At 37.0% G+C, this 24751-nt stretch overlaps 1 protein-coding gene across 4 annotated transcripts; it reads right to left on the reverse strand.

Annotated features, from left to right (window-relative positions):
• Nucleotides 1–1534: 1534 nt before the first annotated feature.
• CIBAR1 (CBY1 interacting BAR domain containing 1) lies at nt 1535–24204 on the reverse strand. Of its 4 annotated transcripts, XR_003922925.2 has the most exons (10): nt 24108–24144; nt 21861–22095; nt 19215–19283; nt 14430–14531; nt 12458–12463; nt 10617–10721; nt 9335–9448; nt 7567–7686; nt 6870–6934; nt 5502–6759 (listed from the first exon to the last, which is right to left on the reverse strand). XR_003922925.2 is itself a non-coding variant. In XM_030011114.1 (9 exons), the coding sequence occupies exons 1-9, from the start codon at nt 24137–24139 to the stop codon at nt 2602–2604; spliced, it is 891 nt and encodes a 296-aa protein (XP_029866974.1). In that variant the 5' UTR covers nt 24140–24204; the 3' UTR covers nt 1535–2601. The 4 variants fall into 4 exon arrangements, 3 of the variants coding, with proteins under 3 accessions (XP_029866974.1, XP_029866973.1, XP_029866975.1); XM_030011114.1 differs by lacking the exons at nt 5502–6759; nt 6870–6934 and adding an exon at nt 1535–2709 and having other exon boundaries at nt 24108–24204; XM_030011113.1 differs by lacking the exons at nt 5502–6759; nt 6870–6934 and adding an exon at nt 1535–2712 and having other exon boundaries at nt 24108–24204.
• Between the last annotated feature and the right edge of the window lie 547 nt (nt 24205–24751).

Genomic DNA, 24751 nt, shown 5'->3' on the forward strand with positions numbered 1-24751 from the left:
GAAGGGATGCCAGTACATCAGTTAAATAAGAAGAACGTTAATAGGACAGTTGATTCACAGTTTATAGCTGTTACCTTGTTAAGTACATTTTGGTTGGTGTTTTGTTTTTTCCCCCCAACTGGGATGTAGATGCGTACATACAGGCATTATATTCTGATTCTGCCTGAATAGGTGGTACAGGTGCATGGTGTGATGACAGCATTTACTGATAATAGGGTTTTATAACTTGAGATGTTTAACGGTTTGGAGGTACTGTACTTTCCGTATAAAGGACAAATCAGAGACAGTCTGTAATTACATGGCTTGAATTATTGCTCTTCCTTTTTAAGTACTATCCATATAGTAAAAGAATAACAAATGACATGCTGCAGTTTGTGGTGCTGATATAAAATATAGCTAATTTCCTTAATTATGCTTACTCTGAAGTTGCTTGTGCTACCATTGTCCAAAAATTATGATTTAAAGGAGAATAGTCTCTGTCATCAAAAACTAGTAATAGTGATCACGTACAGAAGCATCTTGAGGCATTCAGGAAAGCTGTGATGTACGACAATCTGATGAGTACAAGAAGATAATCCTTAGTCCCAAAAGGATGGGCCAGCATGTTCAATGGAGTGGCAAAATACTCTTACAACAAGAATGGATACAAGCCTGCATCATCTAGGCATCAGTAGTCAAAAATACATATGAGCAAATGGAGTACTGTCAGTCTTGCAGTAAGCACTTAATGCCATGTGAAAAATCTTTGCAAAAGTATCTTTAGGTAGTATTTAATTCCGTAATTACATTCTAAATTCTTCTGGCTTTAAAATACTTTTAAGCAGTGACTTTTTCATCTATAGTTTTGAGGTCACGCAATTTCTGTCCACCATGCAAACTTAAGATATCATATATGCAGGACAAAGTTGCCCAACACCATATTTCTCCCTTCTTATAATTTTTTCTGTAATTCTTAAAGTTGACTTTTTTGTGCAGTAGGGGAGGAGAAGGAATTTGAAGCTGCTGAGGAAAAAAAAATTCTCTTTCTGTACCCTAGCTACTACTCTTGTAGTGGGAATTAATCTAAACATTGCTTCCTTTTTTATTCAGAATTCCTTTTTCAAGACATAGTACAGAAATAATCGCTATTGCATATATGTGCATTATATGAAAACCTGGTGTAGTCATGAAGTTAACCATCTGTTTTGGAGATGGACTACATGACTTCACTGAATATGAAATGGTAAAGTGATCATCATTAATTCTGATGTTGTGATACAAATATTTATTGAAGTGCCCTATTCACTGAAATAGATGGGAATTAGTTACTTTTTACGTTTTAGTCATTAGTATTCTACCCCTTGTCAACAGTAGTTCAATGTCAATAGTGTGTAATTGTGTAAAACTATTTTCTGGGTTTAAAACAGAACCTTATATTGTAACATTTTCACTTATATTTTCATCACATTAATTTTTGCAAAACCTGTTTTTTTTCACCTGTCAAAACAAGTATGCATTGCATACTTTGCATTAGTGGACAAAGGCAGCATCAATATTAAAAATGCACTTTCTGGTTTATTTCCATAACTGAAAGAATATTTGGTTATAACTTAAGATTGTTTTCCCAGTTACAAGTTTAGATTTATACATGTGTTCTTTCTTTAGCAGATACTAAAGCTGGAGATAAACAATATGGTAGCAGCTTTCTGGCAGACAAGTGTATGCTATTAAAAAATGAACATGCATAACCACCATCTCCAAAGAGGATAAGAAATTACACTCAAAAAGTGCAATTTCTTGTATGTTTGATGGAATTGGTAACTGAATCAACTGGTTTAGACACATGAAACTTGTAGCATGTCAACTAATATAATAAATGTCAACTATATAAAATATCAACTAGTTTTATTATGAAGGCACTTTTATTTAAAAGCAAAGCAGCATTAAAGTAGATACTGGGCTAGGTCCTTATTAGGTCCTTATTTCAGAATGTTCATTCTGTATGTGTAAAGGAATCAAAAGTCATAGTCAAGCCTGAGGAAAATGAGGATGAGAAAACAATACACCTCACCCTGCCTTCTGCCATCCAAGGTGGGTAACAACATGAAATCTAACAGGATTGTTGCCGTCATCAGCTTCTTGAGTACAACAGTTACTTTAGGACGTATAAAACCAATTATGATGGGTATAGCTAGAGCACTTACTAAATCCAAGACATGTAGCTAGAGAATAAGGTAATATACTGGCAAAGTAACAAGCAAACCCTTATGTTCGTAACTGCTTGTCAGCTTAGTGCAGGTTTTGGACACTGTTCATCATATAGTTTAAGCAAATGTGACTGCAATGTAACATCTATGGAAATATAATACAGGATTCTACTTTAAATATTTCATTTTCTAGCTACTGAAATTGTCCATTTTCAGCAGATTTTGTTCCATTCTTTGAAACTGGTCATTTGTTGTCTGGCACTCTACTATTCGTGCCAATTCTTGCTCCTGTTGGAATTTTAAAAATACAGCCTCAGTGAAGTTTTTGATTAACACACAAAAGCCTTTACATAAAGGGAAATATTTTTTTTTTTTCCCCAATCAAAAAAATAAAAAGACTCTTAGAACAGTTTTGTTATCTCACTTCCTTAGGGGCATCTAATTCCTCCTCCTCCTCTTCCTCTTCCTCATCTTCATCTTCCTCCTCCTCTTCTTCGTCTTTTCTTAGCATACTGCTGGAAATCTGCTAAAACAAAAATCCAGCAACAGTAAATCAAGTGTTCGTTCTCCTGAAAGAATTCTCTGTTGGCATTTCCAGTCTAAGTACTTGTAGGTTTTTTGTTTAGGGGAGGGGGAGAAATTTTTTATCCTTTAACCCTTCAACTTCTAGTAAAGTGCACTATGCCAACAGAAAGACATATGGCACAGAATATAAATACAGTAATGATTTTTAAAAGCTAAAAAAATCCCCGTAGTCCTGAGAACTATTATAGGATAGGGAAAACTATGCATTGATCAAATTAATGTTAAAAAATCAACAGGATGTAAGTCAGTTTTTTTCTGGGGTGGCTGTTGAGACAGCAGGCTGAAGATGAGTATTAAGGCATAATCTTATCTTGAAGACATCAGACCTCTTCAGTTAAATGAAAAATTAAACATGATGCTGCTCTAAGCTGTTTTTGAGAATAAATTAGACAAACTTTACTAGAAGAGTCTTGATTCATATATGAACTTCTTTCCCTGCCCATCAGCACTTGCCCTTCAGAATGATGCTGTAGTCCTTTTTTGGTTCATCAAATGTTAAAAACAAGTGCCAGCTGCCAAGCTTTCATCTCATCTGACACAGTCTGCAATCTATACTTTCTTGTAATGAGGGCTTAATCTAATTCCTATTGAAGACAGATTCTTCACAGAAGATGCAACATTTACAATTTAAAGTAGAATATATGTTGTTTTTTTTCTTTCCCCATGAGAAAAGGAACATTAAAGATAGTTATACAAGTCATCTGGAATGCTTTTGAAAAATGATTTTAGGTTCAGCAGTTCTCTAAGGGCATCTGCAGTGCTAATTTTGGTTGTATTTTCTGAGTTTTCTCACATAAGTGATATAATAAAACTTCAGTATTGAAGACAAAACTTGCCTTTTTTTCTTTTTTTTTAAACAACCCCCTATTTTAAAAGTCCTTAAATGCTGGTTATTAACTTGACTTCTGAGATTTCATAATTCATACAGCTATGTATGTAACAAAAGTTTTTTGTGTGTGCATAAAGCAAACTGCAATCACTGAACTAATGAAAGCAGAAAAATCCTTAGTCTTGTTGACGCTCAGAAAGTACATAATTTAGCTTGAAGCAAATGCTTGCTTACAAATCTCTGAACATAAGAGACAATGGAGTTAATCATTGGATGAAGCTGGGTTAACTTGAGTCTAAATGCCTAAACCAGCAATCTTTCATTCTGTGAAAGAAGAAAAAGACAATGACACTGATTTGTAATTGGAGATTAAGGAGTGCTGCATATTGAGCCTGTTTACCAAGGTACCTTCATTTCAATGGATAGGCTAATTTTCCAAGTTTTTTCTAGTTAAGAGCATCTGAAATTCTTAAGCAGAACTTCATCATATTTCTGAACAAAAGCTCCCCCTTCCCCTTTCCTGAAATAAGAGGTGCTATTTTCGCTTTAGGGCTTTTTTCTGCTCACTACTCAAGTACCTCTGACCATGCTGTAATTAACTAAATAATAAATTAAATATTATCATTGGTGGCGGTGAGGTGGTGGCAAGATGGCTAACCTAAGAACCAAACTGGATCAGTCAGGAAAGTGAGAAAGGAAATTAGGCAGTTTAAATCCATGTTACTTTGCCATAAAGCTAGAACATACCAGTATTTGAATATTTAATTTTTGATTACTTAATGCTGAAAAAAGAATTTAATTTAAAAAATTTAATGGAATCTGATAATTTGTTGCTCATCAGAAACAATTTTTTGTGAAAATGAATTCTTTTAAGTTTGCACGTAGGTGATGACTGTCCTTGCTTAAGCTGTTAAGCTGCATGTTTCACTGCATGTGCTACTACAGAAAGCATGGCAGTTCTCTCCTCATGTCTCACACGGCGGGCAGTGTTGGAACACCTGGATGCAGACATCTTCAACCATGGTTAAAATGATGCTTTGCTGTCTTAGAAGGCAGGTGCAAAACAGTTGGCTACATTAAATGCATGTGGATAAAACTTGCGTAGTTAAGCTTGATTTAAAATATCTGGAAAAGGTCATTCTCTTCTGCTGTAGTTCTGTCTGAAGTACAGCATACCAACCTGAATCAGTAAAATGAAATGCTGAAAGTAAATTGCCAAGTAAAGTGCAAAATGAAGGGACTGACAAAGGATTGTCATGAAAACTTAAATGGCCTTTTCAGAACTTGTATAAAACTAAGTATCTGCAATAGTCATGTTTAAAGAAAGCCCTGAACCCCTGAAGAGGTTTTCTCATAATGGGGAGCCATCCTATGAAAAACAGCTTCCCTGGTGCATAGAAGTTTTCTCTTGTGATCATAGCAATTACATAGAAATGAAAAAATGCGAGTCATCTTGTTGTACTGTCAGTGCAGCTGGGGACATTAATTCTTTCTAGCAGGATTGGCCATGGCTCCTTTTCTTGCGGTTTTATAGTACTGTCTGCTAAATGAAGCCTAGCAAGTAGGATGGAAAAACTAGCATCTCAGTTGCTTCAGCTAGTCCAAGTGCGAGTTGAAAACAACTATGGAAGTCAAGGGGGGGAAGAGTTAGTTGCGGGACAAAAGCATTAAGATGGACACAAAAATATCAGTGGTCTTTGCAAATTCCTGCTTTTGATAATTTAGCATACAGTACTCCTTCCAGAATACTCACTCCAGCAGTAAGTGACAGGACACACTTAGATTATCATGTTGCTTCACAAAGCAACGTGACACTTAGATTACAACATGACATCACGTTAAGGCACCAGAACTTTAAAAGAAGGTAGCTCTTTGTGAAAAAATGAAGCAAGCTCAAGGAGTACTTTAGTTTTTTTAATATGGAAATAATACAGAAAGGTAGTCCACAGAACCAGAAATAAATTCAAGGATGGTATATGCTAAATCCTCTGAAAGACAAGTATTGTGTTACCAGTGCCATTTATCCCATCTGGTATGCCCTGACTATCCACCCCGCGCCCCCCACCTACAGGTCAGTGTTTGTGTGCCCCCTCTGCCGTGTAGTCTTAGTCTGTGTGATTCGGTGAACTGCTTACCATGTTATTTATATTGCTTTAAATTGCAAATTCCAAAGTACTACATTATGGTCAGTAAATGATCAGTAAATGATTATTATGTAGCATGAAACCAGACTTGTGTAAACTTTGGGAGTGAAAGATTTACAGAAAGGTAAAACAAGTCACCTGAAGGTTTTTCTGAATGCAGCATTTTTTGCTAGCGAGGGGTTTGGTGGGTTCCAGAGATTAGAGCCCTTAGGGTAATTCAAGGTACTGATCCTGATGCAATATACTATTTGCAGAATCAGAAAAGGCAGCATGGGGGATGTATGGAACAAGATGCCTGCCTCTTCTTCGCTGCCCTATAGTGACTGCATTAGTAGGGTGTTCCAGGCCTTTTTTCTGCCATGTGATCCTCCTCATGCAGATCCTCCTTCTGCCATGTGATCCTCCTCCACTGCATAGCCCAGGAAGATGACATTATTTTGAATGCATTGCAGTTTCCCCTCTAGGTCTAGATGACTTCCCATTCTTTTCAGGCATTCCAGTTAGAGGTTATGAGAACATTAACATCTGAAGTTATTGCTAAAAGAGGTCTAGGAGAAGAGTAAGGTAAACTTGGAAGTTCGTCAAAATGGAGTTCTACTCCATCTCTGAGAGAAATCACAGTGTACACACATTGTTTTCTGTTGTTGCTGGGTTTTTTTTGGTTTGTTTTTTTGTTTTTTTTTTTTTTTTTAAGAGAGTCCAAAACATAGCTATGTGTGGCACCTCAAAGTAATTACAGATGCTTCTATACCTCTGATACAGTTTTACAGCACTGCAGGAAGTTCTCAAGGAAAATAGCAACAGATTTTTGACAGCTTCCTCTGGTCTTCAAAAAAATGAATGGGTAAACATTTTCTGAAGTAGCTTGAACGTGAAATTTGCTTGTTTGATAGGATAGGCAACTTATTCAAAGTCAAGGTTGGTCTTCGTGCACTGCATCACTGCGTTCTTTTATCTTTTCAGATGGCACAACTCATACTTTCAACAGAATAACTCAACTAATAATTGATCCTTTCTGTGTTGAGAGCAGAGAAGGGGTAGTGGTATGTATGAAGTCAAGAAAACTTTTTAGCATTGCAATATCAATGCATGATTCTATCCAAAGAAGAAAAGCGGGAAATGTACATTTTAAATTTGGCCATCTTCAACCGAAACACTGATAAGAATCATCTTAAGTTACACGATTAAGGCTGCAATAAAGAAAAAATAATTTAGCCATTTTGCAATGTCTGCAAGTTTACTGCTGCAAACAAGTGTCAAATATTTTTGCAAGGTAGCTGGTTCAAAGGCAGTGGCACTTTCACTTATTTTTATCATCCTCCTTTTCCTCACCTGCTCTGAATTTTCAGAGTATAAAAGGAAAGGTCTGTTGGTCATGGGTTTGCTCTGCTGCTAGGAGGTATCCCTAGTCTGAGTTAGGATCTGGTATAGAATCCACACTCTAAGATCTGGATACTGAGACTAAGAATATGCGTTATTTAAAGAATGTCACTTCTGTTTCCAGTAAGCTCCTAGATCTTTTTTCTGCAAGATGCCACAGTTTGTTGATGAAAGAAATAATATAGCTGGAAATGGCTATTTTTCAAAAGGAAACAATGCAGCTTTAAAAGCTCATTCTGTTTTTTCATCAAATAAAAATGATATTTAGAAGCTGCATTGTTAAAAGCTTACTATGATCTTTATGCCCTTGGAAGTGTCTTTACCTCTGTAACTGTCCTGAACTGAGTAAACATCGTGGATCCATGTACATGTATATTAGCCAAGGCTCTACTTAAGACATTCTTTTAATACAGTGATCTAGCATTTAATTTTTCTTTCTTACCTGTACTGTCCTCAATGAAGATTTTAAGGAGCCAGTTCTTTGCAGGGGGGACTTTGAATTTGCACGAACTATGTCTAAGCGAGATTGATAGTCTGGTGGATAAAGTGAGCTCCGAAAAACCTGTTCAAATGAAGAAAGCTGTGACTTGGGTGCCATGATACAGCTTGCAAGCTAGCAATCACCAAGACTGAAACTAACAAAAATGCAGCATTGGACAATTAAACCTGCTCTAGAGCTATGCATCAGCTGTAGTTCAATCACTTTTAGCTGAAACAACATCCTTGCTCAACCTGAGACATGTCAACACATTTACATAGTCAAAGTAAACATTCTTCAGAGATCTCAGGGGATTTACAAGAGGAAAACTGCAATGGTTTCCCACCAACATATGTAGCTGAGTTTCATGCTAACCTGGAAGTATGAACCCCAGCAACTCCCTGCAGGCTTTCCAATTCTTGGAGAGATGAACTCTTAGCCCCTTCATAAGCAAATCCTTGCTGCCAGTCACAGCTGCATCAGAGAAATTTTCTCTGAAATGTACCGGAGATGTGCAGCTCAAGAAAAATTTGGGAAAACCCTTAGAATACAGGGGAGACTGTAATATCCATTATATTTACAAGTTCCTTACAATAGCCAAAGAACAAATTACAGACTAACAGGCTGATACTAAAAATAAAGCAGCTATTCATGCAAGACTTTATTAATAATAAAGTCCAGGAAGATGGTAGAATTATGGTCAGTCAATATTTTTGTGGAAAGTAAATATTATCCAATTAACAGGAGATATAAAATGAGATTAGAAATTTGGTTGTGAAAGACAAAGTATTAACTTAAAGGATATTTTTGAAGTCATGCAACATGACATTTCAATTGTGAAGCTACAATAGTACAAAATTGCCATGGCGTAGTTTAAATGAAGTAAAAATGCCAAGTAGTCTCAAATGTGACAAAGAATCCCAATTTTGTATGTCTTGTGCTAACTGAATACTGCCATCCTTGGTCCTGAGCTACGTCATGGAAAAAATAAGGACTGATAAGATTTACAAAAAAAGACAGAAAATGATCCAACTTTCTTGACAAGCTGAATGCATATACACAACATACATGTCAAAGATAGTAAGTTTAAAGGCCCAACATCCAGAAGAACTGCAAGAATGAATAAAGGACTGAAAAACATGTCTTGGAAAAGAGAGACTATAACTCAAAGAGAACAGAAAGGGTGACTTGAGAGGAAGCTGCAAGTGCCATAAGGCAAAAAAAGCAATTTGGTAACTAATGTCTCTTAATTCTGTAACAGCCTAATGAAAAACAATGACTGAAAGGTGAAAACAAGCAAACAAAACTCAGAATAGAAAGAAGAGAGATATTTTTAATGAAGTAATTAGTCTTTAGAACATCTTACTAGAGCAGTGTAAGATTTTCTCTCACTGTGCATGTTTACAATGAGATTCACTGCAGGGGTTTTCTTTAAGAACTATGATTAGCTGAACTTGGAGTGGCAGTTAATTTAGGAAAAGTCTCTTATCTGTATTTTGTGGGAAAGATTAGATAGCCACTGCAGTTCTCCTCTGTTTTTAAAAATCTCTTGAGTTTATAAACCTGCATGCTCTTGCTGGAAAAGTGCAGAAAAGGGCTCAGTATACTAAGAAGTTTGTTCTGAGAACCTGATGCATGTTGCATTTTCTGCCTGGGACCCGTGCAGCCCCAAAGTGTGAAAACTGTTTTTATGTAGTAAGTAAATGGAAAAGCAAATCTTAATCACTCTTACCTCTAAATCTTCATTTTCATCAATATTTTGGATATTTTGGTAGGCAGCAGTATATATCTCTAAAGCTTTCCCATGGAATAACATTTCAATAGTTATAAATTCAGAAAATATGTTCTAAAAGCAAATGAAAACAAAGGTTTTCTCAACGCAGTAAAGTACATTTCCACTTCAAATACAAGAAATTACTGAATTCTGTACTTGGTATTTATATGATACAAATAACTGCATGATACCCAGTACTTTTAAGTAGTCGGATCTGAATTTTAGAAATTAAACATAAATGTTGGCTAGGCTGTCACACAGTTTTCATTTCATACTAAATTCCAAGTAAATGCTTGAAAAGCAAAGAGGAGACTAATTAGGAATAAATAAAATGCCATGCTGAAAACTCCCTTGATATTCCTTGATACATATTTGCAAGATGTAGTCAGTGGATTTTTGATGTATTGATGGCAGTATTTTTTAACAGGTTGGGGACAAATTATCTATAAATTCTATACATACCTATAATTTACAGGTAATTATATATTTTATATAATAAAATATTCTTTACATATATATATATATATTAAAAAACAACGATGACAGCTTCAGAACTCACACAATCTTTTTCATTACTCTAACATCCAAGTACTGGTTGGTTTGGTTGGGTTTTTCAACCATCTTTCATTCTTTCCTACTTAGTCTGTTTCCTCCTCCCAAATAAAAAAGTATCTAATTTCAGCAATTTTATAATTAAATTTGAGATCACATAATACAAGTGTTTTTCAGTCACTATAGTCTTTGGGACTTAAGCCACTTTATGTTTGACATTAAGAGAGAAATGATAGCTTTGATTACTTGCACTCACTGAACATTTTGTGCTTGCTGCATCAGTAAAAGTTTTAACTGCAGTAACCTACACAAATTTCAGCATGGATAAATATATTATTTACTTATCACTATTTCTGTTAATTTTGCTGATATTAATCCACATGTATCATTCCACTAACAAATGCAGCTACCAGTGAAGTAGAATACAGCAACTGTTGGAAGGTGCAGACACTAAACAATCAGATACAGGAAAATTCTGAATTCAATAAACTGTAAGAATAATGAACTGATTTTTTAATTGCAAAGTTCATGATATTTGGATTATGAAATATTAATGAATACCACAAGATTTGTATTTATGTAGGCTTAAGTTAATACTAAATGTTCCTAATCTTGCCAGAGTAACTATAGTAACTTTATTATGCAAGATGAAATGTGCTGTCATATACTGAAATGTGAGCACACATACTTTTATGTCCTTTATTTTCTGTTTCTCAAAATTATCAATGGTTTCCTCTAATTGCCGCGTTGTTCGAGTTGCATCCAGTGAAGCTCTCTGCAATTCACTTTCAGCCTGGTAAAGTAACACAAAGGTGAAATTAGTCCTGTATTTGATACAAAGATATTTGCTCTAATTGCCATGAAAACATTTAAGTTCAGGTTTTCAAGATACTACACATCTGTGTTGCTGCATTTGTAAATTTGTTAGTAGCTTAATAAACAAAAAAAGATGCCTTCTACACCATTGTGACTTTGATCTGAAACATGAAAAATGACTAGCTGCAGCCGGCCGGGAAAGTTCCACTGCCCTAATCCACTTTCTGTAATAATCATCTATAATTCCACTGAGCCAGCCCTGACACTCCACTGGTGACACAGTGACTGGGTTCAGGGAATTAACCCAGCACATGGGTTTACCCTTCAGAAAAGTTAAGATATTTTTTAAGCTGGTGTAAAGGAGAGGGTAGGAGTTCACAGGCCAGAGTGGTGGATGAGCAGAAAAGATCACCCTTTATTTTCAAGTGCAGATCAACCTGCTGAGTCTAGAATGAATCTTTTCCAGTGTTATGCGCTGAACCTCGTCTTACTAAGTTTTTATGACTTATTTGAATAGATAATAGAGCAGCAGCTGGAACTAATGCACTTCTCCCGTAAGTATCTCAATCAGCAGACTAGAGTTAATACCATTTTTAGATCCAAAAGCATTTCAGGTATTTTATATTTTTATATTATTAAAATCTTTTATAAAAACCATCTTCAACAGGGCACTGGGAAGGCGACACACCAACCAATCCCTAATGCATAAATACACAGTTTTTCTTATTTTGTTACTACAAAAAGCATTTTAGATATGTATTTTATTAGATATAACTATGAACTGTATAAAAATGCACACTACCATTTCAATAAAGATATTGATGCTATTCTGGTTAAGTAAAGTCTGAGAACTGTATACTATTACAAATTAATGATGTAAAGATGCAAGAGTTTGCACTTGAAGACTGCAAAATTTGGGTCTAAACTTATTTTCCATACATTACTAGTCAAACATCATAGACTAGTCAAGACAGTATTTACTTACAGGCTCTGTCAGTGAATATCATCAGGAATCTATTCTGTCCTGGGATTTGGAAATAGTATATGGATCAAGTAATTGCATCCTACGATCAAGACATAGGATTCTTCCCATTTCTACAACACTGCAACTTAAGAGAGGAACTTTTTTTTTAAAAAATGGAAATAGACACCACAGCCCCAGTTCCCATGATCTAGTTTTTAGTGTTGTATGTATATGGAAACCTAAGGTACAAGGCATGTTCTGTCACTTCTTTTTCTTTGATTAAAAGCTGGTAACTTTATATTACAGGATTATGAAGCTGAAACAATCTCATTACAAAAACAGCTTAAAGTCATAGACAGAATTCTGCCATTACTGGGCAAACAAAACTGGTAATGATCTTTAGTAGTACATAAAGTCACATGTTCATCTTGCTTTCTTGATTTTGCCCAAAACGCAGAGGGAAACAGACTAAGAAAAGACATTTTGTGTATTCTCAATTATTACAATCACTCTCTGTAAATGAAGGCAGCTGTTATGCATAAGCAGCCACTACACATGCAAATACAGTATGTTATTTCTATGATAATCAAATATATCTTCTCAATCCATCTTAAATAGACTGGCCAGATTTTGTGCGCAGATGCTTTGGGAAAGGAATTTTGTTTGTTGTGGAATGAAATGTCTAAACTTGCAGAACCTGCATAGTTTGCACAACAGCAGTTTGGTATTTTCTCTTCTGAAACACTTACCTGTGACTGGAAATATTAGTAAAGGAAAAAATGGCAAAATAACAATCAATATTCATAAAAGTATCTGTTTTCACTTCTACTTTTAATATGTTGTGAAGTATTCACCTCAGCTATTTCAAAACTTAGGTATACTTGGAGGGTGCTATTATTATGTTGTCTGAAGCTTCCTGCTCTAAGACATTACTTGGGTTGTTACAGCTTTGCTAGAATTCAAGTATCCAGGCAAAAATATTTCAGGACAGCTGTTTGTCTTGGACTGAGGGTTTGGTTATTTATTTATTAAAAAAAAAAAAAAATAAAAAAAAAAAATCAGACAACCTAGGTAGACCCATTTCAGGGGGAAAAAAGAAAAATCAACTCTGATTTTAAAAAATACAATTTTATATTTAAAAAAATATCTGGTAAGGTTTTCATTTCAAAGCTGTACTACCCCCACATTTTATAAGATGAACTTGAAATCTGGGAGTGAGTACAGATCCTTTGCTATCTGTGGCCAAAGTTGTTAGCTGCTGAAACTTCACAGTTGCTCAAGAATAAGAGAACCACTGCTGGAGCCTAACAGCTATGCTAACGAACACGGTGAAGCCTCTCTCAGACCGAAAAGCTGACCTGCATACATCCTCAAAAGCAAATGAACATATTCCTGCTCCCAATACTTTTTATGCATTTTGTGTTGATCACTTTAAAATGCAAATATGTAGCGTTTGGTGCCTTTGGCCATATGCAAAACCAGACTGAGATTTAATAACTCTTCAGGCAAAGTCTTAAGTACAGAAAACACAGGTGTTACAAGAAGCTAAGCCACAGAAGGATATTACACAGAAGGAGTAGCTTAGCAAGAGACAAGAAGAAACAAGCTAGGTGCCAGCCATATACTGATGAAATCAACTGGGAATTAGCACAAGAGGGAAAAAAATGGGACCAGTCTCCCTTTGGGCAGAATACCATTTACTCCTTTAATTCTAATGGAACAGAACTCTGCATCACAGGTCAAGTTCTAACCCTACGGCTCACATCCATATGTCTTTATTACATGAAGAATTCAAATTACTCATCACTTGATTTAACTGATTTGATTAATATTAAATGGGAATTCTTTGGCAGAGACAAAAATAAAATGTAATTCTCATGGGTGGCATTTGACCATCACAATTTTTGCTCTTTCTGCAGTCCCATGCCCCAATCACTAGAAAGATCCTAATTTCTGAAATAAAGTTGATTAAATCCAACAAAGAAAAGGACTGCTTCACTCCCGAGTCCAACGCTAGAGTGTAATGAAAAACAAACAGCACGTCATCATGAACTTAAAATCTCTATCTTAATACACAGGCATAAGGGGACTGAAGTAGGATTGCCTTGATCCCCTTTAGTTTGGGATTTCCTAGATTCTGATTGCTTCAGAATTTGAAATTTCAATGAAATTTTAATGGAAATTCTGTGGAGGCTTAATTTTTCCCTCTGTGATACCGAATAGTATACTGGGGAGGGTCACTGGTCTTTTGAAAGGAAGAGTAGTCCGTTTGAGTATTCTACTAACAGAATAACAACTTTCCCTTTCACACTTCATCTCACAGTTGGAGGAAACTCATACCCCACCTAGGTACAAGGAAACACAGCAACTACCAAAATGACAGGGAGAAAAACAGTAAAACAAAAAAATCCACAGAAGTAAAAAAGGAGTTGTCTGATTACACTTATTTTCAAAACCCTCCAAATCCCTAGATGCCATCTATGCCTAGCTCTCTTGCATAAACATATCAAATACTTTGTAGTTTCTTTTCAATCAAAAAGGGAGTAACAAAGCAGCTATTACAAGCTGTAACTCATCATAAAATTTAAGAAAAGATTCAACATCAACATAGGAAACAGTCCCTCTACAGAGGATTCTTCTCTTATTACTTTCTAAACACAATAGTTTAATTCCCAAGAAATTTTAAAAATATTTCTTATAGCCACTAGAAATACAGGATACAATAATGTGTCGATCTGATGGATTCCGCTGACGTGTCTTTTCCAGTTGAGATAACTGCTTGGCTTCGCGGTTCTTTGCTGTTAAAGTTGCTTTAAGATCATCCTGGAAATAAAATGTTTTAGACATGTTTGAAATAGATCTAGGATAATACTTTTCTTCATACATGCATTGCCTAGAAAACATGAACAAAACTTCTGCTTTTAACAAAACCAGATTTTACTGATCTTATCCTGTTAAATGATCCCCTGAAAGAGAAGTCAATGGGGACCAAGAGAGCTTAGCACCTTGCACAAGTCTCTGTAGCACACACTATAATTTAAAATGTGGGGGAAAAAAAGAAAAAGATATTTACAGCTTTTCATGAAAAGTATAGTAGATGGTCAAAAGCCGAGATCCCCAAAACAGTAGGAAGACAGACCCATTCTGAGCTTAGCAATGGAACAAAGGTGGCATTTAGAAATAAAAAGTGGCATCAAATAAATCAGTAAGAAAAAAACAAAACAGGCAGCAGTCAGTACCAATCAGAAGTTATAAAGAACACAAAACTGATTCACAGAGCTTAAGGTGCCATAGAAAATCCATGGCTGAAAGTGTTAAACTGCATATTTATATATGCAGTTAGTAAGGTATTTAAATATATTTGGAACAAAATACATCCTAATAATGATGTAGCTGGAGAAGATGAAACTTCTTGATCTAGAAAAGGCAGACACTGTTGATAATTATTTTTTGCTCCTCATTTCCAAAGGAGAAGTAGGATGTACTTCTAAGAAGACCTGTGACAATTTAAGAATGTTTACGTAGCACTCTCAAATTCTTGTTCACGCTATAAAACTCTATTTTGCAAATAGTTTGGCATACATGGAATCTAAAATTGTCAGTCATATATTTATCACTCCATTGACACTGGAGTGGGAAAATGACATTAATTTTGATGGCTCTAATTTAAAGGAGCAGTACCTTAGAATAAGCAGAAATACAGCCCAAAGGAACAAGTCTAACAAAATCTAAGGCAGGGGTTGAGCATGCATTTCAAACCATCATTTCCTCTAAAAAGAACAGTCCCATTTATCTACCACTCCAGAACGGAGCGGATTAAAGCTATTAAAAACTATCGTGTCAGGAAGTTGTCTGTGCTCCTTCCTTGCATTTCAGAGTTTTAACTTGGTTATTGGTCTCCTTCACCCAGAAAGACATGCGACCAAGAATGTGTCTCTTTCAAAAAGTTCTGTGATCCTGTGACTGGATCACTAATCAATGACAAGCACAAGCATGCCAAATTTCAGAGTGCTGTGTTTCTTCAATTATGAGTCTGTACATGAAGTCAGGATCAAAACACGCAGCTTCTTCCTTGTTTCTATTCTTACTGTTTGTTTCTATGTCCTTGTGTGTATCACTGTCATTTTGCTTCATCTTTAGGGACACAGAGCTGGTTTCTGATAATAAAAATAACTGCATCTTTAGCTCATCAAAACTAATTTTTCTGCTGTTCTTTCAAAAGGGAATTTACACCACCTTTAAGGCTATCTGAAAGACTGCTGGAAAAGGCTTTCTCCATTATGAAAACCATGCAGCTGCAAGAAAAGCAGTAATAGAAAACAATTTTTTTATTGCTTTACATTTTAAATTTTAGTGTTATTTAATGACTGGGCCCTGTTAACAGGACTGACTTTCTAGGTCCATTTAAAACAGTCAATCAGATTTAACGCTGTGGCTGAAAGGGTTCTGACTTTCATGCAAAGTATACCTGAACATGCTAAGGAAACCACTAGAGTTACCATTATAAAATTCACTATTTTCTTTCTAGCACATAGTACTTTGGAAATACCTACAGGGACTGCACTGTTCCCTTCTCTACCTCTGTTCTCTGTAGCAACAACAGCCACCAAACATACTTCTCTGCTAGCCAAGGCCTGACAAAGATTTGGTGCTAGCGTGGCTATAGTGGTGGAGCTATATACAAGTTTTGGATGTACAAAGATAGGGCACAGTTACATACATATTGTGTCCAGGATGTTGAAAAACTGAAAAGGGTGCAGAAAAAAAACCATAAAAAATATTCAGAAGCTGTGGAAAATGACATTATGGTTAAAGAATTAAGGTCTACATTATTAGCTAACTGAAAAGAATGAAAAATTGCTTTTACTAGCATCTAAATACCTTCATCCAGAAAAAAATAGAACATCACAGCTCTCTTTAATCTCAGTGGAACATACAACAAGAACCAAAGATTAGATGGAGTCTTTCATTTAAAACAAAACACCATAAACATCAACTAACCAATAACTACCATAAACAGTCCTACATTCCCCTCCAGTGTCTTCATACCAGGATTTGACATGTTTTTGGAAAATATGCTTTAATTACACCCAAGGAAAAATGAAATGGAATGTAATAGCCAGTGAGATAAAGGACAGGTACAGAGAATATAAAATTACTCATAGTCTCTCTGGATTTAAACTATGAATTCAAGTCACACATAAGAACTCTGGTCAGCCATCTAATTTCAAACCATACAGAAGTACAGCTACAGTCCATCCACCAGACAATGAGCTGGCAGATCCTTATCACTGTACTGTTACCTGCTTTAGTCACTGAAGTTATTAAAGCAAACCAATCCTTTCTTCTGCAGGTGGATCACCTTGGTTTTATGATGTCCTGTTTTATATGAAGGAACCAGGAACAGAGTTGCCAAAAAGCAGAAAAGTAAAGATTGATATATAGAACAATGAAACAGAAAGAAATCCTAAAATCCTACATTTAAGCTGCATTACAGGACAAGAATATTATATTAGCTTCCACTGAAGCTGCTAAATCCTGCCCCAGAGAGCTACTCAGCATAGTAAACCCAGACATGTGCATGAAGCAATTTTATTGCATTAGCAGTTAAAGGACAACACTATTCTGATTGACCTAGGCCTCTTTAAAGCATTTATTATCACAGGACATTGATGTCTTACCCCACAGAAATAGTAACAGTTCTTTTTAGATACAGGACAAAAATACTTTGTGTACACCCTGGAACATATCCAGTAAGTAGCAGTGAGAACATCCCCTTTATAAATAGCTCTATAATGACACATTCTGCCTGGTTTTACTTAATCAGCTAATGTAGTCACAGGTAAAGCAGTCCTACAACTAGCACCCTGTGCTAGCTTTACATGAGTGACAAAACTTCCTTCTTCACTAAAAATGTCCCAGTGTTTAGAGATGATAACTGAAGACCAGACAGTAGAAGTTTTAACCAAGCTTTATGGTAATGGGCAGAGGGAAAAGAAATACAATCATTTAATGGCCTACATCTTTAGTGGAGTCTCTCTTAGTTAACAGGTATGTTGATAAAATAGTTAATACCATCTACAGTTTAAGAATGCTCTTGTACTCACTGTAGCCAAGATAAATATTATGTAATGCTTTCTGGCATTCTGAACGGCAAAGATGATAGGAAATGCCATTCACTGTTGCAAGGGATGACCTGCCTTCAGTTGCTTCTGTCCTCAGCATTTACCGGCTATCAGTGGCAACACACCTCAGGCCAGTATCTTCAATCCTTCAGAAGCACTGCTGCAGTGCTCTGTGTCTCCTCAGCAACGCTATTGCTACAAACACATGAAACTTGTCTTCCACCCTCAACGTTTATATCCTGTAGAATACTCAATCAGTTCCAGGTCTCAGAAACTGGGTTTCAGAGTGACTGTTAAGATACCAAATTCTAGGATACAGGCTCTGAAGTCTACAACTCTGCTCAGGACTACCACACGTAGTACTGCTCAAGTGCAGGATGCGTTTCCTTCATAACCATTTCTCTAACAACCAAGTGAGATAGCTGTGCAGCAAGTTCCAAACACTATAATTGGTTCTTCACCGTATTGAAAAGGTACAAGAACAAAACCATATGAAAAATGCTAGTTTGAGATGCAATGCCACGATGTACTCAAATTAACCATGATGAACACAGTGTAAGATTTTTGTATGTAAAATATCATCAAATAATGATAATTTTACATTTTGATTTATATAGGTTATGATACAGATATATATATAAATTACAGATTTCAGTTTACAGGATGAAGGTATCCTCTATGTAATATACAAGTATTATAAAGAACTACTTTCGTCCTATAAACTAGTATCCGCTTATTAAAATTTACTTGCTTGAGCTTATTCCTCCTGGAGGAAAGAAATTTACACATATTTTGTGGGTATATTTCAAACCCCTATATACACTGTTTCCAGAATGTAGTGAATGAAGGGACCTCATTTTTTTGTGTATCTTCAGGTCATCCCGATGACTTTGCAGGACAGAGAGGGATTTGGGCCACTACCTATTTATCAGTTTCAAAAAGTGTCTTCTACATTATGAACTTCAATGTAGAATGCAATTCTAAGTTAGAAAAGCTGTTAAAGGCAGCATATAGATGACAAAGAGCCAAAAGCATTACATGTAATTCACCTTTTGGAAGTCTGAATAACAACAGAACAACATTATTTATAATGAAAAACATCCTTAATTTGCACTATCCAGGAAGTTTCACACTATCCACAATGCCTTTTTTTAGCATTTGCTTATGCTCCAAGAGTCTGAATATCCTTGTCTTCACATCAAAGCTTTTCCCTCCAACATATATATATAGCTTCAATTCAGATGTATTACTATATAATTTAGCTAGACTGATTACTGCAATATGAAAAATCAGAACCACTCCCCCCTGTAAAGTAGAAGTTTTCAACTGAGTGGCCAGAACACCAAAATGTACCTTGTAAGAAAACAGATGTTTAACCTACCCTTTTAAGCTTCACTATGGTCCCATAACTTTTCAGAGGTTCAACAACCTTGGCTTCAAGCCTGTCAACCTACAAAAGAAATCACAAGGTCACTAAAATCATCCACATCTATGGTGTGCAGAAACAGGAAACAATTCATTTACTAGTGACTCATCTTATTAGGAATTTAGTCCATATATGCTGAAAATATAGTGGGATGGAGGTTTTAAAAATATTGCAAAAACCAGAGGCAATTAAATTAAGCAGTAAAAAATTTGTATTTTGAGGAGCTCAAGCTGATTTCTCATGGAATTCCTTTTTCTTCATTGGCAATACATCAGGATAAATGAAACATGGCGATTCTAACAACTGAGTACTAAATGCATCAAACACTGCATCTTGGAGATCTGTAGCTTTCTACCTAAAGATCAATGTATTTGCTCTACACTTGTTGATAGATTATGGACTAAGCCATCTTTGCTACCAAACATACTGTATGAAATGCAACACTTCTGTTCTTAAAAATAACGGAAACAGCATCACAGGTATTGAAAATATTAAAAATACCAACAACAGGTTGTGTAAAATGCATGAATGCTCTCATGGATGAGTGCATCTGAATTCTTGTTTCAGTTCTCCTAGTCAGAAAAACAGCTACATATGGTAGACAGGCAATAGGATAAGACCTGCCTGCTTGTCAAAATTGACAATACTGCCTGAGTGGCCCCAGCATAAGCTGCTGATGACTTTGGACCAGTGAGTCATCTGGCCCATCGTTGTTGTGTCTGCATTAGGACAAGGTACATACCTCTACTAGGAAGGGACAGACATTACACTCCCCTCTAAACTGGCAGTCACCAGTCAGTCAAAATCTATGCCAACTAAGCAAACATGTCTCCTTTACTACCCCCTACCAGTGCACTGTCAAACAATTTCACTTAAACTAACAATAGAATAGAATGCAATAGGGCAGTAAGGCTCTAAATGAAGCACATGATATGGACATACCAAATAACCTGGCCATCTTGCTTTCTTACCCTTCCAGATGTGCAAGTATACCTAACACCTCAGCATTTATGTATCTAGCACTGCAGCTGAAGACCAGAAATCGATAACCCCTAAAAGCTAATTTTCTCTTGCCCACATTGTCAATATATAGGAAAACTGTTAATTAACCTGATGCCCAAAAGAAATAAAGCTGAGATTATTTATTTGGTTTTCATGAGCAAAGGAGAACTTGATTTAAAGGCTAAAAGCTTCTCTTTTCCTTTCCTGCTTCTGCCTTTTCTCCTTCAAAGGGCAGTGGTGGTCTGGGGATAGACACAGTAGGAGAATTGTAGGCCAAATGTTAGTTTTTAAAAACACACTTAAAAAAAAAATCAAAAGAAGCAAAATCAGGTTGTTAAACAGGCACCTCAAAATTCAGAGTCATAGCTTAAAGGCGAAAACAGACAGAGAGATCATGCAGTCTGAGTTCACATACAACTTTAGCCATAATATAAATTTACCCTATTAACAGAGGGATAAATTCCTATTACATCAATTAAAGCATAAGAACCTAGATCTGGCTCAGCTGGAGCCAGATGCATAAGAGCTTATGGAAAAATAAAAAAAAAAAACAAACCAAAAAAAACCCCCCACACTATCCACACCCTTGGATTTCTTATTACTTCTTAAAAATCTGGCCCTAAATACATTGTTAAAGCTCTATGTGTATTCCTTGTTTTTCAAACCCTCTACTTAGTAGACTAGATACCTCATAGATTAATTAAAAGCTTTTCTTTTTCTACTTCGTTAATATAGAGACTACTTGCGATGCTTCTTTAAAAAAAAAAAATCCTATCTGAAAACACCAAGAATGTCAACTACTTTAGTCTCTTTTTTAAATTATAATGGTTCTTAGCTTTTCAAAATGATAAATGGGAATTTTCTATGCCCTACTGCAAGAATACATATGTACTCCAAAAACGTAGTTTGAGTACATGTGAATGAATTTAATTTTTCTTAAATCTCAGCATTTGGAATTCTGGATCATAAGTTACAGTTTGACTGGCCCTGCACAGAGATGTGTAAGTGGCATAAACACCTTTCTTTACACTCTCATTGATCTAGCAGAAATGTGACTATATTCTCACATGTAGTCCAAATCAAGTTTGTACTTTTAGTGTTGAACTACAGACTTACAAAATCTACAGTGGTCCCTGATAGCACCTCAGAGGGGCTGTCAGTGCCCAGTGAAGGATTCCAGTTAGTATTCTCTTCCATACTGCTCCTGATAACAGACTCAGCAAAAGGAAAATGACTGATTTTACCTCAGCTGCTGCTAGACAATTCAAGTCACAAAACTAAAAGAACACGTTATTAACTATAGATTATAATCCAAAGCCTGAGACCAATAAAAGACTTATTCTGTCTCAAATACTGTGAGTGCTCATATGGATAAATTCACTGACTTCAACAGGACTAACCACAGGCAGTTTTCACTAAAGTTATTAGCAGAGTAAATGATGAATGCTTTGGCACCCTATCCTGCTTTGCCACTAATATATTTAAGCGTCTTCTATGTTTCTCTCCTGACTGCAGAGTATATCTTTTGCCTTTTAATCACAGATAAGTAACTGCAAAGTTCAGATGGCAAACAAAACATGTACAGCTTTAATTTTGTACCTCTGCCTGGCGATAATCCTGAAGTCTGGAAAATTCATCTGCAAAGTTTTTCAGTCCAACTTTTAAGTTTGGTGTCTCTGTGGCTGCATATGCATATATTTCATTTACTAGAAGATCTGCTTTGTCTCGTAGTCTGGCAGTTTTACGAACATATCCAGCAAATATTTGGCACAATTCACCAAAATGTTTTTCCACATTTGAAACAGCATCTTGTATTTGTCTAGTCTGATTGTCCCTGGATACCAAAGAAAAATAAGTGAAAAATAAGAAGGGGGCAAATGTTTACAACACATACAGAAGAAAAACTATATATTATTAATAATTTATACATAATTTAGATGTCTCATTTCAGTGCAAAATGGAAATCTATTCTTAAAAAGATAATGTTGTAACAGTCTGATGTAATATGTGCTTATTTATGAATTAATAACAAAGAAACAAAGCAGGATTTATACTTAAAAATAAAGAACCAATAGAGGAAAACCCAAATCACAAAAATCAGCTTGGAAGTTTTCCTCCTGTGGTTAAGCAAAATCTCGCTATTACTGTTGGTATTAATTACTAACATAGTGGTAACACCTGCAGGTCTCAAAGAAGACTGGGTCATACAACTTCCTGCAAGAGTCTGCAATCTAAACAGACAAATCAGTGGTTGGAGAAATTAGGCAGTACAGGGCAAATCTGTAAAGGTATTAAGTGTTCTTTAAATTGTGAACAGGTACCAAACTGCTCCTGGTCAGCACTAGAGGATAAATATCCCTGTGAATTAGAGAAGAAAAGTGAATGGACACAAGTACAGAGATGAAAACTCTAAAAACACAGAAAGGAGATTCATCACACCAACAAATTGTTTTCTTTTAAATTATATTAATTTAATTCATTTTTTTTATTTGAACCAAATGCCTGTATGTTTTATTGATGATCTAGGTAAGTCATTCTGAATTTTTAATTCATCTATTTCACTTGATATTTTGCTTTCCTATTCCCACATTTGATGGTCTTGCTTTAGTTATGCTTCTGTGATAATATTAAACCAAATCAGTGTCAGTGCATTCATACCAGTTGTTGATCTGAATCAACTACAGGACAATTTAGCTAACAGTAACTGCCAGATACTGGGTCCCAAGAAACCTCCACGGTCTACATGAGGTGGTTCATGTGAAGTGCTGAAATTCTCAGCAAGAGAATTCACTCATACTACTGTCCCGCTGACAGACAGAAACAAAAACTCCCTTCATATCCTTAAGCTATCCCAACTCCAAATGCTGACCAATATTTAAATATTGACTTAATATCAGGACACATCAGAAAAATTGGAAGAAATTTAATACTTTAAACAACAATGCAGTCAACTCAAATGAGGACACCTTTCTTCAGGAACTCTTCAGGAAAAATATTTCAGACCAAAGTTCTGCTACGGGCAAAAACCCAGTTGTGTTGCTTCATGGCAAGCAAGCTAGAAGCCTGTTCAAAAGAGATTTTGTTCAAAGAAAAAAAAAAATTCCCAGTAAGTTGTTCAGTCCTCCAGGACATGCTTGAGCATAGAACCATTCGAATAGGAAAGGTTTCACCCAGTGAGTGGGAAAGTAAGTCTCATTAAGTATTAATAAAGTTGTTTTTCAAAATTAATACTATCTGATAAAATCTGCAGTAAAAGGTACATCTTTCCTATTTTATTGGAAGGTCTTCATGTCCGAAAGCGTTCCTCTCCCAGGGGGAAGCCTTAAGCACGTTTCCTCACCCACTTTACAATTTTGATCTCACAGTACTCCCATGCAAATAATATTAATTTTGGGACATGAAACACTACATTTCCTTGATGGGGGTGTGAAGAGTTCTTTTTTTTTCCCCTCCTAATTATTTGTGACCGCTTAAAGGCGGCCACAAAATCGTCAGCGAGAGGCCCGATTAAATCGGCAAGTCTTTTACTTCATCCCTGCATAGCACACTAAGCAAAGAAAAGTTTTGCGGCCTTTGCCTGAGGAAAACAGAGGCGGATCCCCCACCCCGAGGGAGGTTCGCTGCCGTAAGGGGGACTGGGTCCGCATCGCCCCCCACGCCGCTCCCCGGGTACCCTGACTGAAACAGGGCCTCCTCCTCCTCTGCCCGGCAAGGCCAGGCGACGCAGCCAGCCCCCGGCCACGCAAGCCCCCAGGAGCAGCCCTCCGGGGCACGGGCAGAGACCCGCAACAGGCACCGAGGCGGCGGCACCCCGGGGGCCTCCTCCGCCCCTCACCGCACCGTTACCTGGCGTCCAGCCCTCGGCCCAGCAGCATCATGGCGGCGGCGGCGGCTCGGCGGGAAGGAGGGCGGTGCTCCGCGTGCGCTCGGTTTCCATGGTCACCGCCCGCCCCGGCCCCGCCCCGCCCCGCCCCGCCCCGCCGTGAGGGGAGGCCGCCAAGTCCTGGCGGCCCGCGGGGACCGGCTCCCGCCCGCCGGGACCGGCTCCCGCCCGCCGAACGGCCCCGTCCCTTTCGGCGGCCGGAGGGCGGTTAGGCCCCGAGTCCGCCGGAGGGCAGGGGCTGAGGAGGCCTCCCGTTTCCGAGCGGGCTGTCCCCAGGAGACCCGGACTGGCGAAGGAGCAGAAAGCGGGAAGGCTCAGAAAACTCATTTTTGGGGAAATACTCTTTTTTTTTCTTTCTTTTTTTTTTTTTTTTTGTACATCCAAGCTTGCCAACTGAGAAACAGTACCAGGGGAAGTGGCCCGCCGGTCTGCCGCCACTGAGGGAGAGCTGCTGAGGTTGGGCAGCCGTGGGGAAAAATCCCATGGAGTGCCAGGAAAGGCCTTTAAAAAAAAAAGGAAAAAAAAAAAAAAGCCCCAACCCAGTTAAAAAACCTGCAAGTCCCCTCTCTGTAAAGGCAATGTATTGGGAACGTGACTAGGGACTGTG

This window comes from Aquila chrysaetos, chromosome 4 (assembly GCF_900496995.4).
Source record: "Aquila chrysaetos chrysaetos chromosome 4, bAquChr1.4, whole genome shotgun sequence".
Lineage (NCBI taxonomy): Eukaryota > Metazoa > Chordata > Aves > Accipitriformes > Accipitridae > Aquila > Aquila chrysaetos.